At 37.2% G+C, this 27,387-nt stretch overlaps 1 protein-coding gene across 7 annotated transcripts in view; it reads left to right on the forward strand.

Moving 5' to 3' along the window:
• The first annotated feature begins 22,418 nt into the window (after window positions 1–22,418).
• Window positions 22,419–27,387, forward strand: part of SLC16A9 (solute carrier family 16 member 9) — a 47,201-nt gene continuing 42,232 nt past the window's right edge. For 6 of the 7 annotated variants that reach the window (XR_006741679.1, XR_006741678.1, XR_006741682.1 and 3 more), the window contains exon 1: window positions 22,419–22,660. Coding sequence is in view for 2 of the 7 variants with exons in the window: in XM_036438420.2 (XP_036294313.1) it covers window positions 22,465–22,660 (196 nt within the window). In the remaining 5 variants the exon portion in view is untranslated. The remainder of the gene's footprint in view (window positions 22,661–27,387) is intronic. The other variant, XM_045581855.1, reaches the window with a different exon arrangement.

Here is a 27,387-nt window from a genome sequence, read left to right on the forward strand (position 1 = left end):
AGCCACACTGGCTGGGCTGTAGTCTTTTTCTTAAGTGAGATTTTTTGTTTGTTTGTTTGTTTGTTTGTTTTAACTTAATTGGGTGTAGAATGACAGTGGGAAAGTACAAAAGGAAGTGTCTTGCTTCTATAACTGTAGCTTTCCAAGAATGACCTAGTGACCGGACGAATGTGTATATTTTGAGCTAGTTGGTCTTTTTAGGGGGGATGTTCTTTGTAAAGATCAAAGTATTTCCTGAGACTGCAAAGATTATGAGACTGAACTATAGATTAAAACTAAGTTCATGGGGAGAACACACGGTCCCTGCCTTCAAGAAGGTTAGCCTCTGGAGAAAGCTAGGCATGCTGACAAATATCTTCAACACCAGATAGTGCAACTGGAGTCATATGGCAGCGATATCAATAGTGTGATCTTAAATGGCAGCGGGAAGGAGAGGTTCACTTAAGGTTAAGAACTGAGAAAAGTTTTGAGGTGAGTATAGCATTTGAGCTGGGACTTGAGGAAGGAAGAGCATTTCCTTAATGGAATGGAGGCCTGCTGAAACAAGGGAATAGTATAGAGCAGCAGTCGCCAACCTTTCGGACCTCACGGACCACCAGTGTTCTGCGGACCACCGGTTGGCGACCACTGGTATAGAGGAATGGAAGTCTGGTGTGTTCACAGGTGGAAGAGCAGGTTGGAATAGCTGGAGCCTGGAATTTAAGGTAGACAAGCTGGGAAGTAGGATAGGGCTAGGTTACGGAGAACATGCCAAGCCATGCTACGTAATTAAAAGGCCATTGAATATTATTATTGTTATAGTTACACCAATAATTTTAGCATTATTAACTGTAGTCCATGCCTTGAAGCTCAATTTTGTGAGTTTCCCCCCTAAAGTGTGTAAATTAATAAAATTCCAGTGGCATTTGGTTCCTGTAAATGTTACTGTAAAAGAGTAATGTGTTCTGAGTAGGCTTCAATTTTGGGAGGAGTGCTTAGCTCAAGCCAAATCTGATCCCTAGAAACAATAGTATGGTGACATTAGTTTTCCAGAAGAAACAATCCATGATTTTAATCCCCCCACCTCCATATACACACAAATCTGCAATTTTGTGGTATAACAATTCTTAGTTTGATTAGAACTTTGATAGGAAAATACTTCTACTTCCCCAGGCTAATATGCAGAGTAAAGCCACCTTCTATTTTCTGTTTCTATTATTATTACTAGAGGCCCGATGCACAAAATTCATGCAAGGGGCTTGGCCCTTGCAGCTGTGGCTTCAAGTGGAAGGTCATCAGAAGGATGTTGGAAAGTCACTTGGCTGTCCAGTCTAATTAGCATAATAAAATGCTTTTATTATTATAGATTATTAATGTTTATCAAACATGATGTGTCAAGTGAGCTTACACACCTTATTTTACCTATATAGGCAAAACTTATATCTTAGACTGAGAATTTCAACAGGTTACTCAGCTAAGTAAATGATGGGACCAGGATTTGAACCAAAGAGAGCCTTGAGAGCCTATCCTTTGAATGATTGTGCTATCACATAGCAGGGGCATAATTTAAGGATAACTATTATTAATAGTAGTCAGGAGGAGTGTTTCTCTGTTCTGTTTTTCTTTGTATACTCATTCTCATCATTCTGAGCATTTTATTTTATTTTTTAAATTGAGATATAATTGACATATGACATTGTATTACTTTTAGGCATACAACATAATGATTTTATATATATATATATATATATATATATATATATATATATATATATGTAAATGCTCATCATAATAAGTTTAATTAATATCCATCACCACACCTAGTCACAAAATTTTTTATGAGAACTTTTTAAAAAATATATATTTTATTGATTTTTTACAGAGAGGAAGAGAGAGGGTTAGAGAGCTAGAAACATCGATGAGAGAGAATCATCAATCAGCTGCCTCTTGTACACCCCCTGCTGGGGATGTGCCCACAATCAAGGTACATCCCTTAACCAGAATCGAACACGGGACCTTTCAGTCCGCAGGCCGACGCTCTATCCACTGAGCCAAACCAGTTTCGGCTTGATGAGAACTTTCAAGATCTATTCTCTTAGCAACTTTCATATATATATATATATATATATATATATATATATATATATATGTACAGTATTAACTATAGTCATCATGCTATACCTTCCACATCATTCTGATTAGTTTTACTTTATACAATCACATATTTCAATGTTTTAACACATTTCCAAACTATTATATGAACTTGTACAATGTTTTAACACACCTTCAAATTATTATACGAACTTGTACATTTACCCACTCAAAAGAAACTCTTAAACTCTGAGAAAAGATGGGATATGTATTAATGAATACAAAAACCAGACCTGCCAAGTTCTCTGGAAGAGTGTCAATTTTAAATATTCTTCTCAATAAACCCCCAAATTGCACTACATCTTTTTATTTTAAAATATACATTTTTTTAAATTGATTTTAGAGAGAAGAGAGGGAGAGAGAAACATCAAGAATGAGAGAGAATTATTGATTAGTTGCCTCCTGCATGCCCCACACTGGGGACTGAATCCACAACCCGGGCATATGTCCTGCTTAGGAATTGAACCGTGAACTCCTGGTTCATAGGTTGATGCTCAACCACTTAGCCACGCCAGCTGGGTAATTGGTTGCATTTTGTATGTGCCTTGTCCATAGATCCATCTCACAATGCTATAACCAACTGAGCTCCCTGGTCAGAGCCCAAAAAGTTTTTTTTTTTTTTTTTTTTTTAAATAGAGAGTTCAATGATGCCAAGACAGTTCCAGGAATCCCTTCGGGATGTAGCTGTCTGGTTCAGCCCAGTTCAAAAGTTCAGTTTCACATGGAGGGTGTGGATTAACTCAGCTTCCTGGAGTTCTCCCAGATCCATTTTATATTACTCTCTTGACAATATTAACTTTACTTTCCAGTTTTTCCTTTCACATTTCCCCCTTTTGATCTAGATTTTTTCTTAGAAAGCATTGATAATCAACCATGAGGAAGTATTGGGCCGTCATTGTAAAAGCAGCACTGATCCCTCATTGCTAGGAAGGCTCATTCCTGGTAAGTCATGCCCCACATAGGAGGGAAAGCAGTTTCCTGAATTTACAGTAGAAGAGCTTATGGTCACACTTGAGCAACAAAGAGGCTTGTGGGAAGCAGAGCTAAGTCACATATTCCTCAAATAGGAAGTTCTCTTGTAGAGGTGGCCTCATTTGAATTTATTTGTTGTAATATCTCTGGACCTTAAGCTACCTTATTCTGGCAGTGACTATTAGTTGTTTGATGCACCTGGTAAGACACCTAATTAAGGTAGTGAACAGTACAATCACAAAAAACAACACAATATAATTAAGCCTGTAATATAGAACAAAGCCAGGTCCCTATTCTTGTGGGGAGCCAGCTAAATAAGTCTGTCCCATCCTAATTTATAGAGTAATTTTCTATTCAAGGATCTTAACATTCTTTTTTAGAATCTCAAGCTGTTGTACCACTTTATCTGATTTGTTAACATAGGGACAAGATTCATCTCCCAAAAGGGCACAAGTGCCACCTTATTGGTTGGCTAACAAATCGAGAGCCCCACAGTTTTGGAGTACTACTTCTCCCAGATTGTCAGTTATTCTTTGTTGTTCTTCAAGACCAGTTGCAGTAGTGTTCAATGCTTGTGCTACAAAAATAAAAAGATTTCTGATAGACTTTTTAAAATTCAGCTATGCCATACCAAGGGAAGAAAGTTCCAACAAAGCCTTGTCCAAAGCCTCTATCTATTATAAGGTTTTGGGTGGGGAGAGTACCAAAAAGACCATACGCCAAATCCCAATTCTGTTTGATTCATGTTAATTGAAGTTTATGGACCAAAGAGCTTAGATGGGGGATAATGGCGGAGGAAGGGAGAGTCTTTCTGGTGACAGCATCAGGTCCTACCATAACAATACCACATCTGCCTCAGTGAGAGGTTAGTAAGGTGACCTATATTTGGGTCTCACATAAGAGGAAACACCTGGTGCTTTCAAGTGAGAGTATGTACAATAATTAGTCCCTTTAACCCAAACTTGAGGGAAGTATTAAGTTCTATTTCTGAGGCAGAGACTTCATCTTAGCCATATGTTGGATGATAATGCAGAAGACATTAAAGTCACATTGTGATTTATCATGAGAGTGACTAAAAGAGCACCTGAGGTTTCCATATATTTGGATCAGGATTGAAAGGTTAGCATTTGATTGTTTCAAGTTTTCAGGCTGGCATTTCCTAAGAGACAGATTTCATTTGTTTTCCACAAAACACCAAACTTTTTATCTAGTCCCTAAGTAGTATTCTAGAGCAGAAGGATATCCTCTTTCCAGGATTGAGAGGCATTATTTCCATAATTTCCCCACATCAGAGAGACATGTAAGAAGTAACATTGTAGTCACTTAAGGTCCCTTGAGATATGAACTCCTGGTTGTCTGAATCATACGAAAGAATGTAGTAGTTACATATACTTAAAGGGACAAAACTCACTATTCTGCCTAAACCATTTATATCTTCAAAGCAGACAAAGAAGTTATTAGTAAAGTCCAGATTGTATTTGGGTAATCCCTTTTGGTTTGGCAGGACCTCATGAATGAAAGATCATGCGTCCCATTAACATTTTTTTTGAAGTTTGAGATTAAAAAAGACTTTAAATCCAGTATTATGTCAGTTTAGGTTTGTAAACTTTCAAGGCTTAAGGGCCAACTCTAGTTCATTATAAGTATGGTTAGTTTAGGTGTGTATATTCAACAGTCAGTTAAGTTGGCACTGTTGAATAATTGCTGGATAGCAAGAGCAAAAGACTGTTGAAGAGCAGATTGGGTAGTCATTGTTGTAAGCAGACATGAGAATCTGAGTATGTTCATCCTGAAATTAGATTAAAGATCTAGGAAAAAGAAGAATATATAATCAGTAAATGAAACAAAGATAGTCAAATAGAAGACCAAGTATAGGGTTGCTGGGTGGAATCATGTATTACTGGCTTGGTCCAGAGTCTTGGGAGAGAAATCTGCATCAGGTGCCATCTGCTTCAATCCTAAAATGAGAGTTCTAGTGGTGGACTTGGGTTGTTTAGAGATTTTCAGTTTAAGACCTCTAGTAGTCTGAAATAACCAGTCAGATTTGGGTGTCCTTTTTAAATGAGAAAAATTAATCAAAGAGTCAATACCCTTATGTTTAGCAGCACAGGGATAAGAGGTAACACATTATGTGGCTCTTTTCTTTGTAGCTGACAAGCATCTTTATGGAGGTGGTATTTTCAATAGATATAATCTCCAAACTGGAGACACGGTGTTGGTTGTAGATCTTTGTCTCCCAGGAGCACGCTATGGAAAGACTGCTTTATGAGCTGTGAGTTAGTCTTAAGGGCCCTTATCAGTTCTTTAGAGTAAATCAGGAAGTTTCCTTTCAGCAGTGCAAATTCATATATTTCTTGATCAAATCTCATGGTTGTGCATGTAATAATTTGAAAATGAGGCAGTCTGTGTTTGCCAAGGAGACAGTCTGTGTTTGCCAAAGGGACTAGATCTTAGGTTGAGCGATACCAAAGGAAGAGCCTTAGGCCAAGGCAGATTGAAAGTCTACAAGTCTTGCCAATTAAGTTTTTATTACAAGACCAGAGGGCTGGGGATGATAAGCCAATTTGTAAAATCAGATTGTATCATTTGTCCTGTGAAATGAGTTCCTCAGTCACCAGGGAATTCTGAGGTGATTCCCCACGTAGAGAAGTTCTTCTCTAGTATTTTACTCACTGATGATGCTGTGGCTCTGTGGCATGGGAATGCTTCTATCCACTGGGGAGAAAAAACATAAGAATTATTTCTAACAGAGATTTGTAACCTTGAGAAGGAAACAAGTAAATAAAGTCCATTTGCAAGACTTCAGAGGGCCCTAAAGGCAGGGAGAAAACCCATGGACAAATGGGTTTTTCCAGGTTGTACTATGGGCAGATTTGGCTCTTGGGGTATACTTGGGAAGCTATTTTTGGAGATGAGATGACCCCAGTAGTATTGTTTGTCTCATAAAACCATTTTTGGTCAGTGTTTTAGTGAATTAAATCATGCACATATTGAAATATATGATGTTGTATACAGTCAAGGAGAGTGGTTGGTAGTTCTGAGCTACCCATAATGTTCTTTTAGGGCCAAATTTACAGCCTTGTTTTAACCACATTTTTAAAAATGTTGTGGAACAGCCAAATGATGTGCTTCCCTAATGTTATCTTTTTAAAACCCTAATTGTTTCTGTTGGTAGCATGAATGTTTCCATTGGGTGCTGAGATTGTTTTAAATCCTCAAACTTACTAGCAAGGACAGCCAAATTATTATTTCTGCTTTCTTCTATATTTACCATTGAATGTCCAGGGATACTTATGATTACTTAAGATTTAGATAATTGGATAACTACGAAGAGTTCTAAAACATAAGAACTGTTTTAATCTTTGGTCCAAAAGAAGTCAACAATCCTGTTTCCAGAGTTCACCTCTCGAAGGAGATGGAGGGAATCTTCATTGGTGTTTCCTCAGAGAGTGAGCAGAGTAGACCCTCAACAGAGGCTGAATTAAAAAGCATCAATGTGTCATCATTGACTTCATCTATTCTGGATTGCTGTTTAAAAGTGTTTTCAAATCTATTATAGTAATAAAAATGGTTTTATTGGGGTTTTTAACACTTTTATAAAATTTCTTAAAATCAATAATTTGAAGAAAAATCTTAGATATCTTTTCATGAATCTGTTTGGCCAGCTTTGAGGCTTTGTTCATGGTTTCTTGTTTTTAATGGGGGAAAATTTCTCATAGAGTTTTTCTATCTCACCTTGTTTAGTCATTTTCTGACCTTCATTCTCCTATGAGAATATGGACAGGCTGATAGAAGTCAGAGAACCCTTCCTCATATATCTATTGTAGATAATGAGTAGAGATTCTCTAGTAAACTCAATGGTGTCTTTTTTGAGATTCAGAGCATCTTTAGTAATGGTATGAAGCTCAGCTTTAGTCCATGGGATAGGAAAAGTAAGGGGTGTAGATTCAGGCCATTGGATAATGGTTTAACTTTAAAAGGAGAGATAGAGCAGGAGGTTCTAATGGAGCCTCAGATTCATCGTTATAAAGTGTGAGTTCAGGGAGTGAAGAGTAAAGAGGAGGACAGGTAAACAGCAAAGGAGCAGAAGGTGCAGGTAATGAGGCATCAGAAGAACATTCAGAAACTTCAACTTGAGTTTCTAAGGCAACTTGGAATTTGCTTTGGTTCATTAAGAATTTGTATTTTGGAGGGGAAATTTTTGAATCACTTTATAGGTTGAGAGGCCTCAAAATGCCAAATAAAATATGCTTCCCATTTAGGTTGCTTAGTTCTGTAGTATTTTTCCAATTATAATAAATGTTATACTAGCAAGATTGCCCAAATTAGTATGAGTACTTAGAGGAGACTAACTGTTGGAGAGTTAGGGTCACATCAAGTAGGAGGAGAAACTTAAGCCTTTAAAAAAATATTAATTGATTTTTAAAATATTAAGTCTTTATTGTTGAAATTATTATATATGTCCCCTTTCCCCTCCATTGATCCCTTCAACACCCCCCTTCACCACCCTATTGTCTGTGTCCATCTTATACTAATATCATATAGACAAAACATAAATATGTAAAAACAATATTTTCATTTTAATCTATAATTTCTGAGTAACATTATTCATTGATGGAGGGCCATACATTCCATCTTTGATTTCTTGTGTGCTTATAGTATATTAAACAAAAACTTGTGCCCTGTCAATGAATAAGCTGTGAATAGTGAGGAACCATGGAAAGATTAGAAAGCAGAATTTGAGATGATCAGAAGCACAGTCTGGAGAGATAGCTCTGGCAGCAGCCTGACCAATGAGCTACAGCAGGCCAAGGGTAAGCAGAGGAACCCATCACAGGTGGCTGTGACAGTGCAGGATTTGCAGGGAGGATGGAGAGGAAGAGTCTGCTCACAGGGCTCTGTGTCTGCAAGCCCTGTTTCTGGTTGATAGGAACACTGGGGGAGTGGAGGAGATGAGGAGTGGGCTTTCTGCTTGGGCAAATGGAATTATAGTGATAGTTTTCTGGGTGAAATTCAGGAGGAGGAATTATGTATGTGTTGAGCAACTTACGATTTCCCATTTTATAAATGAAGAAACTGAGAAGGTTGTTTATTTGCTTAGTCACTCGGCTAATGGCAGAACCTCAGTAGGACTCCAGGAGAAATGACTCCAGGGTTCATGTTTGGTGTTTTGACTGTGACCCACAGTAAGATGTACTTTATAGCCTAACCCTGCACACATACATGGGCACACATAAACACAGGAGCAAAATTTTGCAAAGTAGTACTGAGTCCTTATCACCATGCAGGAGGTGCTCTTATATTTTCTATTCTCATTTATTTAATTCTATTTTAAATTCCAATTTTAAAATAGCTGCTCACAATACATGGTTGATTTCAGGACCCATAACACATTACATAGTTTGAATAATACTGCTGTATACCACCACTGTGCATTGCTTCCCAACTATAGCTAATGCTCTTTTCTTTCTTTCTTTTTTAAACACACACACACACACACACACACACACACACACACACATTCTTATTGATTTCAGAGAGAAAGGGAGAGGGAGAGATAGAGAAACATAAATGATGAGACATAATCATTGACCAGCTGTCTTCTGCACGTCCCACTTGGGGATCGAGCCCGCAACTTGGAATGTGCCCTGGCCTGGAATCAAACTATTATGACTTCCTGGTTCAGAGGTTGACACACAACCACTATCAAATTCAAGAAAAAATTTATTGAGAGCCTACTTCATGCATAGAAGTGGACAGAACATAAAGAATATAAGATATAGCCTGAGTGCAGAGGATTTTCAGTGTAGTCAGGAAAAAAGGAGAAAGACAAATAAATGACTAATTAGGATGCACGCCAAAGCAAAATAAAAAGAGAAAGGTATAAACAGCACATAGTGGAACATAGACAAAACATTAATTAATACTGGCTCTTAACATGTATATGTTGCCTTAACTGCTAATATTTAGAGTTTTGGTGGTTGTGGGTTGTTTTTTTTGTTTGTTTTGTGTGTGTGTGTGTGTGTGTGTGTGTGTGTGTGTTTGTTGTTTGTTTGTTTTAGGGGGGGTTGTATGCAAGAACACTAAAAGTCTTTTATGAAATGAATAGAAATACCTTTGGAAAAGACTTTTAAGAATAAAGGTGAGCCTGCTCGTGTTGATCCGTGGTTGAGTGTGGACCCTAAATAAAGACATCTTGGGTGTGATCTCAGGGCACATGCCTGGGTGTCAGGCTCAGTCCCAAGCAGAGTGCAGCTGATTGATTATGTATATTTGCATCTTTAAACTTGAAGTTATCAGTGTTTATAAAATACTATGTTTCTTATAAATGGGATTTAGTCAGGCCTTGTCTTTTGTCTACTTTGATCTCATCCATGTTTCTGCCTATCCAATTCCCTTCCTCTCTCTCTGAAAATAAATAAATGAGTAAATAAATAAATAAATAAATAAATAAATAAATAAATTTAAAGAATAAAGGCAAAAGGAGATTTGAAGACCATAATATTCTGTGTATTATGCTCAAAGGAGTGGTCAAAATAACATTATTATTATTTAGATATCAGTTTGTTCAGTCTAAGTCCCTGAATGATGTCAGCAAGTTCAGTCATATTAAAGAATATCCATTAAAAAAGTTTTAAAATCAAGGATTATTTGAGAAAAAAAATTTACAGCCAACTGTAAAGCAAAAGGATGCAGACAGAGGCACCATCTATGAACCTGCATTAGGTGATGATTCCTAAGATTAAATGGAAAGAGGCTTAAGTAGAATCTATCAAAAAGCCTGTGGACATTGGGATATGTGAGGAGTAGTAGTGTTTATCTGGTAGAGTTTTATATATTTTAAAAAGATACCATTTGAAAGTTCTTGGATCTGTGTCTGATTACATAGAAAATGCTAATAGAAAATGGTAATTAAAAATCATTCTAAGATGTGGTTAAGTCATAGTACATTTAATCCTTAGAAAATGTTCTTAACTCCATTGTTTAGGGAATTCCTAAGAAAGGATAGTATCATTATTGAGATTTAATGACACTTGAAATATTTTCCATAGTCATGATTGAAAAGATCCATTTGAAAAGATCCATTTAAATAACTAGAAGCAGTCAAGTCTTCCATTCTATGCTTGTAGACTTGGATGTGCAATGATTTAAGATGGTCTATGGTGCTGTACTTCAGTCCTTTTGCCCAGTGACCTAACACATTGAAATCACCTCAAGCCCTTTCATAACTTGGCCTCATCCCCGAGGTCTTGTTCTCAGTGGTCTAGGGTTGGCCTGGCATCCGTCATTTTTAAGCTCCCAGGGTGATTGTACTGTGCAGCCAGGTTTGAAATTCCTTGCAGGTTTTAGCGTATTCTTCGATGATTTGGAAAATACTCAGCTGGAGATACAACCTTAAAATGGGATCCTTTGTTTGCTTTTTTGACGCACACAGTTACCACCTTTTCTGAAGAATTAGTTTAGAAAAGAAGAGATTAGGAGTCTCTTGTAGCCCTTGTCAACTTTGATGATTAATTCTCACTTCTACCAACAAGTACACCAATAACTGCACAGCAGCATCTGGGAGAGGGGTGCTAGTCAGTGAGTGGCTTCCTGAGTTGAGCTGAAAGGAAGGAAGAGAATCAAAGAAGGAAATGAAAGCTAACCTTGTTTGGACTGCAATGCCTTTTGTTTTTCTTCTCTTGGCTATTGGTGACCTAGGAGCACACTCTTTGTCATTGTGGTCTTTCCCCACTTGCTGACGTTTTTCTTACTGTCAGGAAATTATCCAGGATGCTGAAATATATTTCCATCTCTCTCTCTCTTTTTATTTTTTCCTGAGGGAGAAATCTGGTAAAAATGTGCGTGTGTGTGTGTGTATGTGTGTGTGTGTGTGTGTGTGCACGCACACACTGTTGTGGCAGAGGAGTGTGGGAGTTATGGATATTCTGGTCATCTGTATTTATAAGGATAATACTTCCTCTGTCAAAATAAAAAAGAATATTTCTATAGCAATCAATTATGCTTCAAAGGATACAGAATAATGAGATTTCTGTGTGCTAAGTGCTTTACATAAACTAATTATTTACTTACTTATCACAGCAGTCTGATGAGGTAAGTTACTATCATTCCCCCAGTTTATAGATGAAGGAAGTGAGGCACAGTGGTACTTAAGTGACTTGGTGAAGGTCACCTTCTTGCCAGTATCAGAGCTTGTATGTACACTCAGGTTATCTAGTCCATGTTTCTATTCCTTGTGCTAAATGTTCTAGAATATATGCCTTCACATATTTTATAGAAATAAATATATCTGTGTTTGTACTTGTATGAAACTGAAGCTATTGACATAACAAAAAAGTGGATATTGTTCTAACTATTCTTTGGGACCACATAATACTATTACCAAAAGATCCCAGCTCCCCCTTCCCGTTTATCTTCCCCAAATTGAGAGGTTGTTTTGCTAATTTGAACAAATTAATAGGTGAATCCATCATCGTGTTGATAGCTTTAATATAATCACCATCACTATCAACATTATCATCATCATTAGAATGTTTTCAGAGTTTTACCATGACTGCTCTGCTGGGACTGAGATTCTGGTTGGGGTATGTGGCTTGGACCCAGCCAGAGAGGTGGGGTGGCCATGTTGGCACTGGCTGCCTGGAGATTCTTGAAGCTGCTTCTCCCTGCATCTTTTCCTGGGCTGCTGTAAAGCAGCAGGATGGCATTGTGGGTGGCTGAGTGGTTCTCCACGGACAGTGTGCCCAGGCTTGGGACAATGGGAAAGAGGCAGGAAAAGACTTTTCTCTCTTCATGCTGGAAATCGTGTGTCGCTGCTCTCCTTGGAGCCACAAGGAAGAAACTGAGCTCATTCTGTAGCCAGGCCAGCTAGAGATTTGGAGGATTGGCCACATTAAAGTAAGTGTGGGGTTAATAGCATTGCCACCACCAGTGGAAACAGTGCCAAATGCCACAAGCAAAGGGAGCAGCCATCTCTCCAGTCCTTTGTTCTCCCTCTGAGCTCCAGGATACTTACTTGGAAAAATAGATCATGCTCTCCTGAGAAGGTTCAATTACCGTATTTTTCTGTATATAAGACATTGTGTCGTTTTTTTTGTGTTTTTGTGTCTGTATTTTTTTTTTTTCTAAAATTGTTAGACTGAAAATAGAGGGGTGTCTTATACATGGAAGTCAGTGAGGAGGGAGCTGGGGCTGTGCGTAGCTGCCTATACCTTGTCAAACAGGCATCCTCCAATCACGAGCCTTATTGTTACTGATGTCAGCTGATGCTGTAATTGGAGGTGGAGGTGAAGAGTGTGAATATGCAATAGGGACCAGAGCTTTCTGAGCCCATAAAGATGTCAAAAAACAAAAAGATAAATACCAGTAAGTGATTGTCTTACTCTGCAAAATTCAAATGGAATCTAATTAGTTATAAAAAAGAGCATGGAAATAGAGCTGCAGAGAGAATTTGGACCTCCTCCCACTGAGTGTCTGATCAGACAGTGGAGAAACAGGATGAACAATCCCTTAAGATGAAAAAAAAAAAAAAAGAGAGAGAGAGAGAGAAGAAGAAGAAGGAGAAGAAGGAGGAGGAGGAGGAGGAGGAGGAGGAGGAGGAGAAGAAGAAGAAGAAGAGGAAGAGAAAGAGGAAGAGGAAGAGGAAGAAGAAGAAGAAGGCGGCCTTAAGAGGAAGACCAGCAAAATTTTTAAAATATTGATTTCTTAATTTTGGGTTGGAAAAGTGGGGGGTGTCTTATACATGGGGGCATCTTATATACAGAAAAATACAGTATTCTGCTCTTGTTTTGAATAAGTTTGATTTTTTGGAGACAGATGCTTGCTTTTCTATCACCTTCTAATTCCTTTAGGTGTGTTAGCATGTTAGAGGCTGGTTTTTGAGTTGATACTTTCTCACGCCATTTCTACTTTTATAAAAGAACTTTTGAAAATCTTCAGACAAATGGATGCAATCATCTTTTAAATTTCATATGACACACAATGATCCCCTTCTGCGTTTTCCTAAACATTTCATAGAAAATAACATTTGCCATGGTCATCACTCCTATAAGAATTTTTGCGTTTGTTTCTACTTGAAACCTAGATGTGTAGAGATCTTTGGGGTAAGTAAGTTTGGTCCTAGACAGCATAGGTGAAAGGGGAGAGCTAATAGAATAGCCAAGTGCTTGCTGCTGGCTCAGAGCAGAAAAATTTCCACTTGCTCCAGGCACCCTCCCTCAATTGACCTTCCCCTCCCCATTACCCCACCTCTGAGTTTTATCCTCTTTCCTTCCTTGCCTATGCCCTTCCTCCATTGGGACAAAAGAGTTGACATTTGGTCAAAAGTTGTTCTTCCATCCTATAGGGCAGCCATTCTCAGTCTGCTGGTGGGGCCTGGTATCAGGCATGTTTACGGTAAATCACCCAGGTGATGACGCATTGTCAGGGTGAGAACCACTGTGGTTGGACAGTGTTCTTTAGTGTGCATCTGTGGATGGAATGTGTCAGAAAAAAAGGTGACTTTTTAAAAATGCAAATTCTGAGAATCCTAACACATTGAAAATGCTTAGGCCTTAAGCATGCAACTTGAAAGGAAAACAAATCCTAGTAGTACATACCTCTTTTGAATCATTCCAAATTGTAATGTGCCTATATTTAGATCTTAGTTTAAATAGTCTATATAAGTATTAAGAAATAACTAAAGATTAAAGAGTCTTGGAAGCTCTAGGTTTATAAATGTTTTAGTAACTAGTTGCTATAGATCTCCGGTGTGAGTAATTAGCCACTACTCCTTAGAAAGCGACTTTCAAGTTACCAGGAATACCTTATGGTTAATTAAGTAATTGCTAACATTTATTAACATTTTTTACAGTGTGGTAGGCACTGAAATTTGCACTTCACATTCACTAATATCTCATTTTATAGATGAGAATACTGAGACTCAGGGCATAAAATATTAATAATTTGGTTCAAAAACATATGGTCAATAGTATAGGCTGGATCAGAACCCAGATATACATACAATATCAAAGCTCAAGATCTTAGCCATTACTCACAAGGTACTGGTTTGATTTATTTTCGGTTGATGGTTTATATTGCCTTTATTCCACCAGCAGTAATCATTCTTTAATAACCCCTTTCTGAATATCATCTATAAACATCTCTTAACCAGTACCTACCGTTCTAGAACCAGGTACTAGAAAAATTTCCTTCTTCCTTTCTTCCCCAGCGTTATGGTAAAACTAAGGAGTAAAGGGAAGCTATAAAGCAATTGAAAATATTGTTAACTAGCTTCATATAATTTTCTTTACATCCTTCTTCTATGTGTACATAAAGCAGCCATAGGTCACTGGTGTTTACATTAGAAACTCTGAAATTATGTTTTGTTTTCATTGCTTAGATTCTCCTTTTATGATGTGTAGACATACCCACACCTTAACATCTTAGCTACCTCTCTTACACTTGTCTTCATTAAAGGATATTTCATTAACTTATATTTGAATTGTGAGCTTCAGTATATATTTAGTATGTTTGTTTACCTATGTTTTATTAAACTCCCAAAGAATCCCTTGCCTTCATGTTTCTTCATATGCCCACAGGAATGGTTTTTATATGAACTGCCAAAGAATTTTTTTTATCAATGTAAATGTTAGCAATTACTTTAATAACCATAAGGTATCTGGTAACTTGAAAGCCACTTTCTAAAGAGTAGTTGCTAGTTATTCACACCAGAGAGCTATATAGAAACTAGTTACTGACACATTTATAAATCAAGAATTTCCAAGACTCTTTAATCTTTAGTTACCCAAAGGGCAGTGGCAGAAACAAATGCTGGATGTTTGGAGGATCAAAGTTCACTGTAGGGAGAGAGCAGTGCCAATATAGGAACTGCTTCTGGCAGAACAGGTATGCCTTTTTGTTTATGAAACTTGTTTCTTCTATTGGAGTCAGAATCAAACTATAATTTTCAGTAGTTTTGAATGTGTTTCATTTTAACAGCTTTGTTGAGCTATAAATCACATACCATAAAATTCACCCATTTAATGTGTACAGTTCGGTGGATTTGATCCAAGAGTCATATAAACTGTACCACACTCTACTTTTAAAACATTTAAACATAATTTTAAAACATGTTTATTACCCCAAAAAGAAACTGTGTGCCCTTTAAAGTCATTCCCTATTCCCACCGCTCAAGCAACCAATTCATCTCTACCAGGATGTCTGAAGGTGTCAGCTCTCCACATCCTGGCACATGGTTTAGAGCCTTCCATATAGGAAGAGGGGTATAAATGTAACTGAAGGAAGGTCAGTCACCTAATTCTCCTTTCCCTTTAACAACAAATTCTAGCTCTAAAAGATAAGCTATCTTTTATACTAGCCATAATCAAATTTTATTGACTAATATTTTCTTATTATGGTTATTTTTATTTTATGCTCTCCTCTTTTCTCCAGTGGAGGTTTACAATATGTGGAATATTTTTAATTATTAAGTTAAGGATAAGAAATACACTTAAATTCTAAGTTAACATTTTGTGATATCCCGTCAAACCCTGTAGTGTGATTAAACTGCCCCCAAATTACAATGCTCTCTCAAAATAGTTTCTAGTTTTGAGTTTTATAAGATGCCTTGTCATGCAGAGTCCAGGTTTGTTAACACTCTGGTGAAAAGATTCCACATTCTCAGAGTGTACTAGAATATACGATGGCGATTATGTGTTTCTTAGAAGCATATTTTCATCCAGTTATATGAATAAGGGCTCCAAATTTTGAACATACTCATGGAACACTACTCTAAGAAAAAAAATACCTTCTGGTACTTACCTATCTTGTTATTTTTGTTTAAGAGAAAATCCACCATTTAGATAATATAAATGGATTATTAATGCTAGACTTTATTATATAACTGGGAATTCTATTTGGGAGTTATAGACACAGGCTTCTTGAGACACTTTCTTCTTAAGTTTCAATTGAGCATGCCATCTTCCTGTTCCTTTTTTCCTCTGGGCGCCCTGGGGAACCTACCCTCTTCATTTCCCACCAAACCTGTCAGGTTATCCTGATTCCACACCCAGGTTCATGCTGTTGCACTTGCCAGAGCCACCCTTTCATGAGTCTCTTCATTGTTCTTTACAACTGACCTACTCCAGGAGGCCTCCACTCCTGCTCTTGATTACTTGCATTTCCATTTGATTCCTAAACATTTAATATTAATCCACCTTTTTGACACACAATTATATACTCTCTTATGCACATATTGTCCCTTTCTAACTGAGTTATAGTCTCCATGAGGGGCAAGGACTGGACATGTCTTACATCTCTTCTGATTTCCCTCAGTATCTAGTGCAATATAATTTAAATTATAAGTGATCAAAACACCTTTTGAATAAACTTTACTTTTATAATGCATTTCTGCAAATATTATAAAAATTTTGTTAGCTTAGAGTTTTTATTTAAAAGAATGCCAGAAAGGCAATTTTATCACATTGGATCATAAAGATATGAAGAAGGGGAGCTAATAAGATGATATTTAGGACAAAAATATGACATATCTATTTTTTTCATATTTTGTGGTTATAAGACTCTACTCAAAAGTTTAACTTTTGGCCAAAGTTAACTTTTTGGGACCAAGTGGGGTATGTGTGGGTAATATTATCAACTTGAAATTACTGCTTATTCACAATTTATTTATTTTTATTATTATTATTTTTAAAAAATCTAAAAGATTTTATTACCACCAAACCAGCATTACATGAAATGTTAAAGGGTCTTCTTTAAGAAGGAGAAGAAAATAAAATATGAACAATAAAATGATAATGAATACATAACAACAATTAAATCTAAAAACCAAATAAATGAACAGGCAGAACATGAACAGATTCAAAGCTAATAGAACATTTTGATGGTGGTTCGATGGAAGGGGTGCTGGGAGCATGGGTGAAGAAGGTGATGGTATTAAGAAGTACAAATTGGTAGTTACAGAATTCTGTTGCACATAAAAGAGATGAACACCAGCTACATTAACAAAATAATTTGCTGAGTCAGCTCATAGAATGAAATGGAAGACTGGAGCAACCAGGCTTGCATAATCCTAGGGAGTCAAGGTAGAAGGAACTGACAGAAGGCCTCTTCATTACACTACTATTGGGATCAGTAAACTCTAAATATTTTTCTTTCGTTATTTATATCCTTTCTTTCAAGATTCAGGGTCCTAGGAGAGAGATCCTACTGGCCTTGCTTGGGTCAGGTACCACACTACAGGTCAAGGTCAAGGAGCCTTGATGAATAGTCCCACCAACTGTTTAGCATAAGGAAGACCCAAATCCCCCAAAGGAAGAGGGGCGCCATTACAGAAGGGAGGAAATGAAAACCAGCCTGTTTGTAAAATCGCCTTACAGAATACAGAATCTCAGAGAAGTAGCAAGTGAGAGATATCTAAGGAATAGAGAAAACTACAGGAGAAAGACATTATGTAATCCTGACAGAAAACAATAAATCACAGAATGGTATTTTCCACCACGCTCTATTGATACATGTATCTCAAACTATGAAACAAGTAAATGTCAGAAGCTGTTAGCCAACACTTCATAAAAACTTGTCTTTCTAGTCAGAGTTGGTACGCACGAGAGCTTTGTACTTCAAAGGTTTGCTCTCCGGACTATTTGCTGTGAGAAGAATTTTTCTGACTTCTTGTCCTATGTGTTGAAATGTCAGCCCAGGCAAGGCAAGGCAAGGAAAAGGTATTGGGTGATAGAGGCCTTTCTGTCTAAGGTCCTAAACCTGGGAGGGAGGATACTCCACCCCACCCTTCCACTTTCCCTCCTCCAGAAAACATTGGCTTTTTCATGATTCTGTTGTTTTTGCCTATGTGCTTTTCCTAATGTTCCATAATTTGAAGATTTAAATGAAGAAGAATTTCAAATGCATTTTTTTTAACATAACCTTTTAGTCTCATTAGATGTTTGGTTATTGCTATCATACATTATCTAGTTTAGGGGATTAAGACTCTTCTCTTTCAAAGAGATTCTGAACAAAAATTGCAAAGTATTAAATTCATGAGAAGACCAGAATTATATTGTTTACTTTTATAATAGAGTAAGCACTGGAGGGAGTAAACTTCTGATGAAGGGGCATATATGATTACTTCAAAGGATTTTGATATTTGGAGTATTCTGTCTGCTAACACAATTGTGTGATCTGAGAAACTGGATATTAGATGCACATATTGTAACATCTTTTAGTTTTTAGTTATTAGATATTGAAATATTAAAATATTGAATATGCAGTTACTAAATAGTCAAGTTATTTATGCAAAGGTCGATGGCAGGTGGGGACATGATTTTTGCACAGTGTTCTAAATGTCAAAGTAAAAATATTTACTGAAGCGTAGGAAAATTGTTGGGTGTAACTATGACTCTGTTAAGGTAGCTAAATGTCTCACCATCTAATTAAGGATGTGAATGAATGGATGATTGATTTCCTAATGCCTTTACCTATTATCTGATGAAACCACAGCCAGGCAATGGCTTAGCAAAATCTTTGAGCAAAAGAGACTGTTGACTTTGACTATAAACCTGGCATGGTGAAGAGACACAGGAGGTATAGATTAAGTGGGAGCAGGGAGGTCAGGCTTTGGACTTCCAAATGCATGGCCACATATATTATTTCAGAACTTAGAAAAAAGAAGAATCTTTAAATTAAAAAAAAATAATAATATATATATGTATATTATTTTGATACCAAAACTTAGTAAAAATTAAAAAAAATAGATAAATCTTACTTCTGAATTCTAAAATTCCCCTAAGTAGGTTGATATAATCAAAATAGTGCATTAAACAAGAAAGATTTAACCTAACAATTCAAGGATAGCCTAATAATAGAAAATACAGGTATTATTACATTAAAAGTTATAAGGAGAAAATCATAATCATCTCCTTGGGTACTGGAAATGCCTTTGGTAAAGTGTAGCGAGCATCTTTTTAAAAAAATATATTTTATTGATTTTTTAAAGAGAAGAAGAGAGAGGGATAGAGAGTAAGAAACATCGATGGCAGAGAAACATTGATCAGCTGCCTCTTGCACCCCCCCCCACCCCCCCACTGGGGATGTGCCCGCAACCAAGGCACGTGTCCTTGACCAGAATTGAATTTGGGACCTTTCAGCCGGCAGGCTGACCCTCTATCCACTGAGCCAAATCGGTTTCAGCGTAAGCATTCTTTATAACACTCAAATATAGAAAAAATGAATGCTCATATAACTTGTTGAATAAACCTATCTTAGCCTCAGAGGCTGCTCCTTGACATTTGAGGGCATTTTCACTAAAGTTAGAAACTAGACAAAGATCTATACTCTTATTATTTAACATTATTTTGAGTGTCCTGTTCAATGCAAAGACAAAAGAAGGAAATCAGTACTATAAAAGTTCAAAATAAGGAGGTAAAACTATCGGTTTGTAGATGAATATATAACTGTATTTTATTATGTGTTGTATATACATAGCTAAAAGAATCATCCAAAATGCAGGTAAGGTAGTGGGATTCAAAATTACCATGCAAACATCAACAGATAAATCAAAGAAATAACCCCAATTATAATGTTAGCAAACCATGCAAACATCAACAGATAAATCAAAGAAATAACCCCAATTATAATGTTAGCAAAAAGGATAAAATATCTAAAAATAAAAAAAGTTGGGGAAAACTTTAAACAAAAGTAGATTTGAATACATGGAAATTGACACCATGTTCTTAGCTAGACTCAACATTATAAATGATATGCCCAGACTTCGTGATCCCCAAGGACCACCAGGGAGCCGAGTCCGATGCAATAAGCAAAAGAGCCTTCACCATGCTAGCACGTGCTCCTCCCACTCATGCCGGCAGCATGGCGGAAGAGAGAGAATTTCTCCCAGTGCAGGGGTTTTGAGGGCTAGGGATAACTCCGCCCGAGTTGGGAGCTCATCCTCGCCCCGCCCTGCCCTTTCAATAAAAATAATTAATTTTCCTTAAATCAATATGTAAATTAACTTTAGTCCCCATGAAAACATCATCAGATTATTTTAGAGTCAGATTCAGAAATTTATATTAAAAAGTAAATAAACAAGAAGAGCTGAGAAAATACTGAAAAGTTTTGCAATGATGGAGAGAGAGAGAGGAGGAACTTAACCCCACTAAAACTTAAAATATATTTAAATTGCCAATTAAATGAATCTGGTAATGGTAAATGAATAGATAGATCAATGGAATAGAACAGAAAAATCCAGAAATAAACCCATAAATACACAAGAATTAGGTAGGAATTACAAATGGCATTTCACACAACATTCAGAGAATGCTAACAAATGCACATTAAAGCTATAATGACATACTCCTTTAAAGCCAACAAATTGACAAAAGTCCAAAATTTTCACAACACACCCCAAAGTGCTGGAGGTGATATAAAGTGATTCAATCACTTGAAGCCAACTTGTAGCATTTGTAATGCTAAATTACAAATGTACATACCCTTTGACTCAGCAATTTCTTTGGAATTTTAACTAACAGATATGCATATATGCAAAAAGTTACGTGTGTGTGTGTGTGTGTGTGTGTGTGTGTGTGTCTGTGTGTGTGTGTGTGTGTGTGTGTGTGTGTATATAACGTTATTTATTGCAGCTTTGTTTTTCATTGTTAGCCATAGGAGACTGGTTAAAGAGTTCAGAGAAAACCCTGTACTGAAACACAATGCAGCAGAAAGAAAAGAATAAGGAAGTTCACTATGCATTGATATGAAGGTCTTCAAGATATTTGTCAAGTGGAAAAAAAAATTCTGATTAAAAAATATATACCTACAAATGTATGTAGATGCTATTTTGTGTAGAATAATAGAGGAAATCTATATTTTAGTTACTTATGTATATACTTAGAAAAGAAACAAAAAGCATTGGTTATCCATGGAAGATATAGGAGTTAGGCAGGAAATAGTAGACGAAGATTGTATACCTTTGATATTTTTTTCATTTTTGAACCATGTGATTTTTTTGCTTCTTCAATAAGTAAATAAGTATATATCATATAATGATATATTATGTGTGTGGGTATAAATAAACTATATTTGTGTGTCTGTGTATGAAGAATAAAAGCCCAGTGGCCATAACGATCAGAAGACTGCTCGACCAGTCACTATGAGGTGCATTGACCACCTCTTGGTTCATCCTCCCAAGCCCGCAGGCTCCAATCACAGCATGACCAATGGGGACCCTGGTGGGTGATGGCAGGGTGGGATTGGGACTGGTGAGCAGGTAGAAGGCAGACTTCTTGGTCCCCCCCCCTGGTTTGTAGGCTCTGAAGGATCAGTGGATGGCGAACAGGGGAACCAGTGGGGCGGCACTAGGGACTGGCAAATGGGCAGAAAATGGCCCTGATCACAGGCTACGCCTAGGTATCCTACCCACACATGATTTGTGTGCTGAGCCTCGTCTGTGTGTGTGTGTGTGTGTGTGTGTGTGTGTGTGTGTGTGTACTGGAGAGTGTATATATGTGTGTGTGTGTGTGTATATCTATAGATATACACACACACACATACATACTAGGGAAAAATCTCTAAGGGTGTTAAGTGACTAAAACAAGGTATGGAACGCAAAGTACAGTATTCTACTTTTTGTCAAAAAGAGGGAACTCTAAGGCGATTTGCTTGGAAGGTGGTGAACATTGTGCTGCTGGTTCCCCTCCAGTCTCCTTTCAAGAATGAAAGATTCCTCGGCAGCTGAGAGGGCTGCTGGCAGATGGCCTTCGGCAGACAACCCGTATGGGGACTGATTGCCTCTTTGGAGTGCCAGCTCACCTAAGGTCATGCTTGCCCCTTTCCTGAGTGTTCCTTGTCCAGACAATGACCAACGTGGACCAATTCCCAAGTTGGGCAATTCTAAAGGGTCATCCCAGTTTTAGAAATTCCCTTCCTTCATGCCCCAGGGCAGTTCACCTCCTCCCACTGCCAATCCTTTTCATAGGAAGACAACACCCCAAATAAACCTATTCTTGCTAGGAATCGGCTCCCAGGGAACTCAAAGTGTAACAGGAAACCCCAATCAGTTATTTGTGAGGCTAGAAATGTGGTGAATGAAGATAAAATTGAGAAGGATACTTTTAACTCTGTGCCTTTTTATAATAATAAAAAAAATGGTGCCACATGTATGTATGACTTGTTTAAATCATAAATTTAAAAAATGTAAGGTTCACTTTATATGCCTGTGGTATTTTATGCTTTTTTACGTGTATTTTCCAAAAACGTCTTTTATGTTTCAATTTAGAAGATATTTTTAATCCAAAATACTGTGCTTCACCTCACTCTAAATATGCCTTTCTTTTCTGTTTTTGTTTAAGCCATACCTCCTGATCTCACCTTACAATGGACATGAAGAAGTCACCTGATGGCGGATGGGGCTGGGTGATCGTGCTGGTCTCCTTCTTTACCCAGTTTCTGTGCTATGGATCCCCGATAGCGGTCGGAGTCTTGTACCTAGAGTGGCTGGATGCCTTTGGAGAAGGGAAAGGAAAAACAGCTTGGGTCGGATCCCTCGCAAGTGGAGTCGGCTTGCTTGCAAGTAAGTGGGTAAATGTATGCTTCTCCTGACTCATTAGTCATTGAATTGCTTTTGCTGCATCATTAACACTGTGCAAGGCATAGTAGGCTACTTGTTTTTAAAGTATAACAGGTTTTTCTTGCCTTCGTTGAGATTATATAACCACTCTTTCACTGTAATAAACGTGTGAAAATACAGAAATTCCATAAGATATTCATTCATTCATTCATGTCTTTACTCATTTATTTGCCACTGTGTGCTAGGGAGTGTGTTAGATGTTGAATATGAAAAGATGAAGAGCAAACACATAAGTCTGTCCTTAAGAGGCTCACAGTATAGTAAGATACACACTTTCATGAGTAAGAATGACACAGGGAAATGAGGGCAGTGATTCAGGAAATGAATTGGGCATGTCCACTGAATGCTGGTAGTCCTATTACAGGTTTCATAATTATGCCTATAATTTAGATACACTGTGATCAAATCACATGTTCTACATTTGTATCATCTTTATAAGAAAAGTTTTACATGGCAAAGGGCAGTCCCATCTCACAATGATGATGTTATTAAGGATTTTAATATAGTGGGGTTTTTTATAAGATATATGTGATGTATTTTGTGTGACCTTCATATAATGTCTCTAAAAGTAATATTCTTGATAAACATTTATATCTGATATAATAGTGATTCCTATAATCTTTACAGAGAAAATAGCAGAGGGGCTTTTATTTTCATTCAAAGACTTAATATCATATTATACTTCAATTTCTAGTGTAATAGTTTAAACTCTGCAGTAATATTTAGTGACTATCACTCTAACGTGTTGGCAAACTTACAGGTGTGCCAACCTGGTGACGTAGATTGGATCGTTAGCCCCGGGGGAACTTCCTGTGTGCTCTGAACTTGACGTGATTTGTTGAGCAAATCACAATTTTTATTCTTACAGGGGGAAAAAGGACATTTAATATTGAGATTTGTAAGGTATTCTTCAGCTCTAAAGTAATTTGGAATGGAAATAAAATGCATTAGTCATTTATTTTTTTATTTTATTTTTTTTAAATATATTTTATTGATTTTGTACAGAGAGGAAGGGAGAGAGATAGAGAGTTAGAAACATCGATGAGAGAGAGTCATCGATCAGCTGCCTCTTGCACACCCCCTACTGGGGATATGCCCACAACCAAGGTACTACATGCCCTTGACCAGAATTGAACCCGGGACCTTTCAGTCCCTAAGCCGACGCTCTCGGCTGTCATTGAGCCAAACCGGTCTCGGCTGTCATTTATTTTTTTTAAATGTTGTCTTTTCTGAATCATAAAGGGGAATTTTTAAAACAAAACAAAACAAAACAAAAGCAGTTGCTTCCAATTGATGTTAAATTAAAACCAAGACTCGCTCCTAATGACTATGTATATGAGTAACTGGTTATTAGACTTGATGGTTAGTAGTTTTATTGTGATGATAATTTTGTAAGGTATAAAACGTTGAATCGCTATTTTGTGTTCTTCGAACTAATATAATATTACATGTCATTTAATAGTTAAAAATAAAGTAAGACAATAAATACATTCATCTTAAAAACAAAACAAAAACAAGACTTGAAAAACATGATGGATCATCTGGCTATGTCACATAAGATCACTAAACATAACCAAACAAATGAAAATTATGCTATCATCATGAGCTCAAGATAAACAGTAAAAATTTGTCCAAAATTTGTTTAAAAGGGTTTTTATACCTTGAACATGCATGATCTTGTCTGAAAGCGTTTTTCAAAATGTGAATTGTTTGTAAAACTGCAAAGTACAAATAGATGATAATTTATATGTTAATATATGTATTAATTTTGAGAAAATGATCGAATGTGAAGGAGAGAAGATTTTTTTAATGTGCTCTAGTTAGCCACCATTTTTATTAGCAGATATTAAGTTAAACAGAAATGTAGTTACCTTGGTGGTCAGAGCTGAGGCTGAGACTCTGAAAACTGAACTGCACTCTATCCTTTCTCTAAGTTAACCCTGTCTCAAAGGCCAGGAGCAGCTCCTGTTATTGTAGGCAAGGTTGGCTGCATAATTTGCAGGCCCAGTGCAAAATGAAAATGCAGGGATCTTGTTAAAAGAAAGTAAAGAATTCAACACTAGAACAGGAAATCAGTATATGGCCTTGCTAAGAGCTAAGCCCTGTGTGCTTGCACAGGTCATAAGCCCAGGAAGCCAGCCCTGCTTGAGGCTGGAGATAACAGAGTATCCCACCGAAGTTCAGAGGAGACAACAAGTACTGGTGTGGGGGGTGGGATGTTGGTCTTAAGTCAGAGACAGCTTCAAGTCCTGGCTCTACCACTATTTAGCGGAGAGATCTTGTGCAAGTCACTTAACTTTCATGTCATCAACGAGGAGAGGAGGTACTTGGAGCAGCTAATTAAAGCCCTTGAAGATGAGCATAGAATAAGGAGACCAAAGACTTCAAAAATTAAGAAATGGTGAGAAAAAAAATGATGGCTGAAGAGCTACCTCTTATGGGTGTGTGTGTGTGTGTGCACTTGATAGTTCTCCACTGAACATCTGAATGTTGGCTTCCTTTGGCTCTTCATAGCATAAATTAAAGGACAAATCCTGAAAACTATGATAATATAGTATTAACAAGAGGGGTCTACAAGTATGTGAACCACATTAACCATTTACTTTTTTGAGAACTTTGTTCTACAGAGAAACAAACAGATCAATATCTTGGAAATGGGAAAAGTATCTCATGGTGCTGATTCAAATGATTGTCAGTGGTTCTTAACCAGGGAATTGTTAGAATCACCTATAGAAAAATTTCAGCATATAATCACCTGGATTTGGTCATTAGGCATTCTGAGTCAGTCTACATTGGGGCCCAGATATGTGAATTTTTACAAGCCCCCAACGTGATTTTCAGTTGGGAATGACGTTTAAGCCTATCTATTTATAATTTCTTGTCGTATGATTTGCTTAAACTTATTTATAAAGGGAACTACTGTTTCTGCTTCTGCCACATAAATCATGAAAAATAAATTGTGTCCAATAGTTCTGGTTTTCTTTGGTGAAAAATACATGTAAATGGGCACTTTGCATACTTTTTCATAAAAGATAATTTATACATATGTGCATGCATATTTATTTATATGCATCTTTTTTTAAATAAAAGATGGGCTTTACATACCTATTTGAAATATAAAAAGTTGCTTTTTAAAAAATATTTTTTTATTTATTTCAGAGGGGAAGAGAGAGGGAAAGAGAAATAGAAGGATCAATGATGAGAGAGAATTATTGATTAGCTGCCTCCTGCACACCTCCCACTGGGGATCAAACTGGCAACCCAATCATACTCCTGACTGGGAATCGAATAGGTGACTTCCTGGTTCATAGGTCGACAATCACTGAGCCACACCAACCAGGCTACAGTTGCTCTTAAGTTCAGGAATATGTATGCATTACTGGAGTTTGTCCAAAACCAATTTCCACACATCTGTGAGTGGTGTGAAGATGGTGGTGGGCCCAGAAGTCTTCTTCTCACTTTTCCCCAGATGATTCTGATATAGGCAGACCATATCATATGTGAGAAAAATGTGATATTTTCTTTCTTCAGTTTTATCCAGAGAAGGCAGGGTAGGCATCAGCTTTGATTAGTTCTGTGATGTGACCTCTGGAACTTTACAATGAGCAAGGAGTCAGAGTAAGTACAATTGCCCAGCAGCATAGAAATTCTATTCTTCCTGTGCTTGTCCCTTAAGTCCGCTAATGCCCTGTGTGCCTAGCTCAGTCAAGCCACTTTCACTTACTTGATCTTAGTTGATCCTAAAAACTATGCACTGAGATGGGCATTATTGTCCTCCAGGTTGAGTGACCTACCCAATTTGAAACCCATTCTCTAAGAGAAAGTGGAACCTGAGTCCCAGTTTTCTAACCTGCTAAGCCTATTCCTTTATTTTTAAATTAGAGGTAATAAAAGTACCTACCTTATATGCTTGCTGTTTAGAACAATTGGGGTAGTGCTTGGCATATATGGTAAGTGCTCGGTAAATATTGGTTAGTAGGGAACCAAAGATACCCACAAATAAAATTATTTTCCTAAGCAGTTCCAAAGTATTTGTAAAAGAAAGGGTCCATTCAGGATGAAAGACAAAGACATTTCTAGAGGAGTGAGCAGGAGGGGGAGCTAGAACTTTGTCAAGATTGTGTCTAAGCCTATTTGGAAATGTCTTTTGTGTGAAGTGTATCATTGGGCATGTGGAGGTATTATTGATATGAGAAAATGCTAAGTAACTGATTTACTATCTGAAAAGGGATTTACTATCGAGGAAAGGGAGGGAGGAAGAGACTGAACATAAACTGTGCACCTATGGATGAGGACAATAAGGGATGGGGAGGGGGCGGAGGGTGGGGTGGGAAACTGGTGGAGGGGGGAAGAAATGAGGAACCTTTGTAATAATATGAACAATAAAGATTGATTAAAAAAAAAAGATTGTGTCTAAGCATCTGGAATTTAAAGCCCCACCACTTGTCTCTGACAAACATAGATTTGGATGATAGTTGAGTAGCATATTAGAGCTATGAAAAAAAAATGCAGTTCTTAATTTTATAGTCTTTGTAATCTTAAAAGTTTCTCTTTGAAACTTGAGTAATTGAGGAGAAAATACTTCTTTCTCTGGCCTGATTTGTTAGTGCAGATGGTCCTCGGAATGCATAAAGATGAGTACCAAAGAGCCTACCTCTCTGAGTTGTCTA

This window comes from Pipistrellus kuhlii, unplaced genomic scaffold, assembly GCF_014108245.1.
Source record: "Pipistrellus kuhlii isolate mPipKuh1 unplaced genomic scaffold, mPipKuh1.p scaffold_m20_p_15, whole genome shotgun sequence".
Classification (NCBI taxonomy): domain Eukaryota; kingdom Metazoa; phylum Chordata; class Mammalia; order Chiroptera; family Vespertilionidae; genus Pipistrellus; species Pipistrellus kuhlii.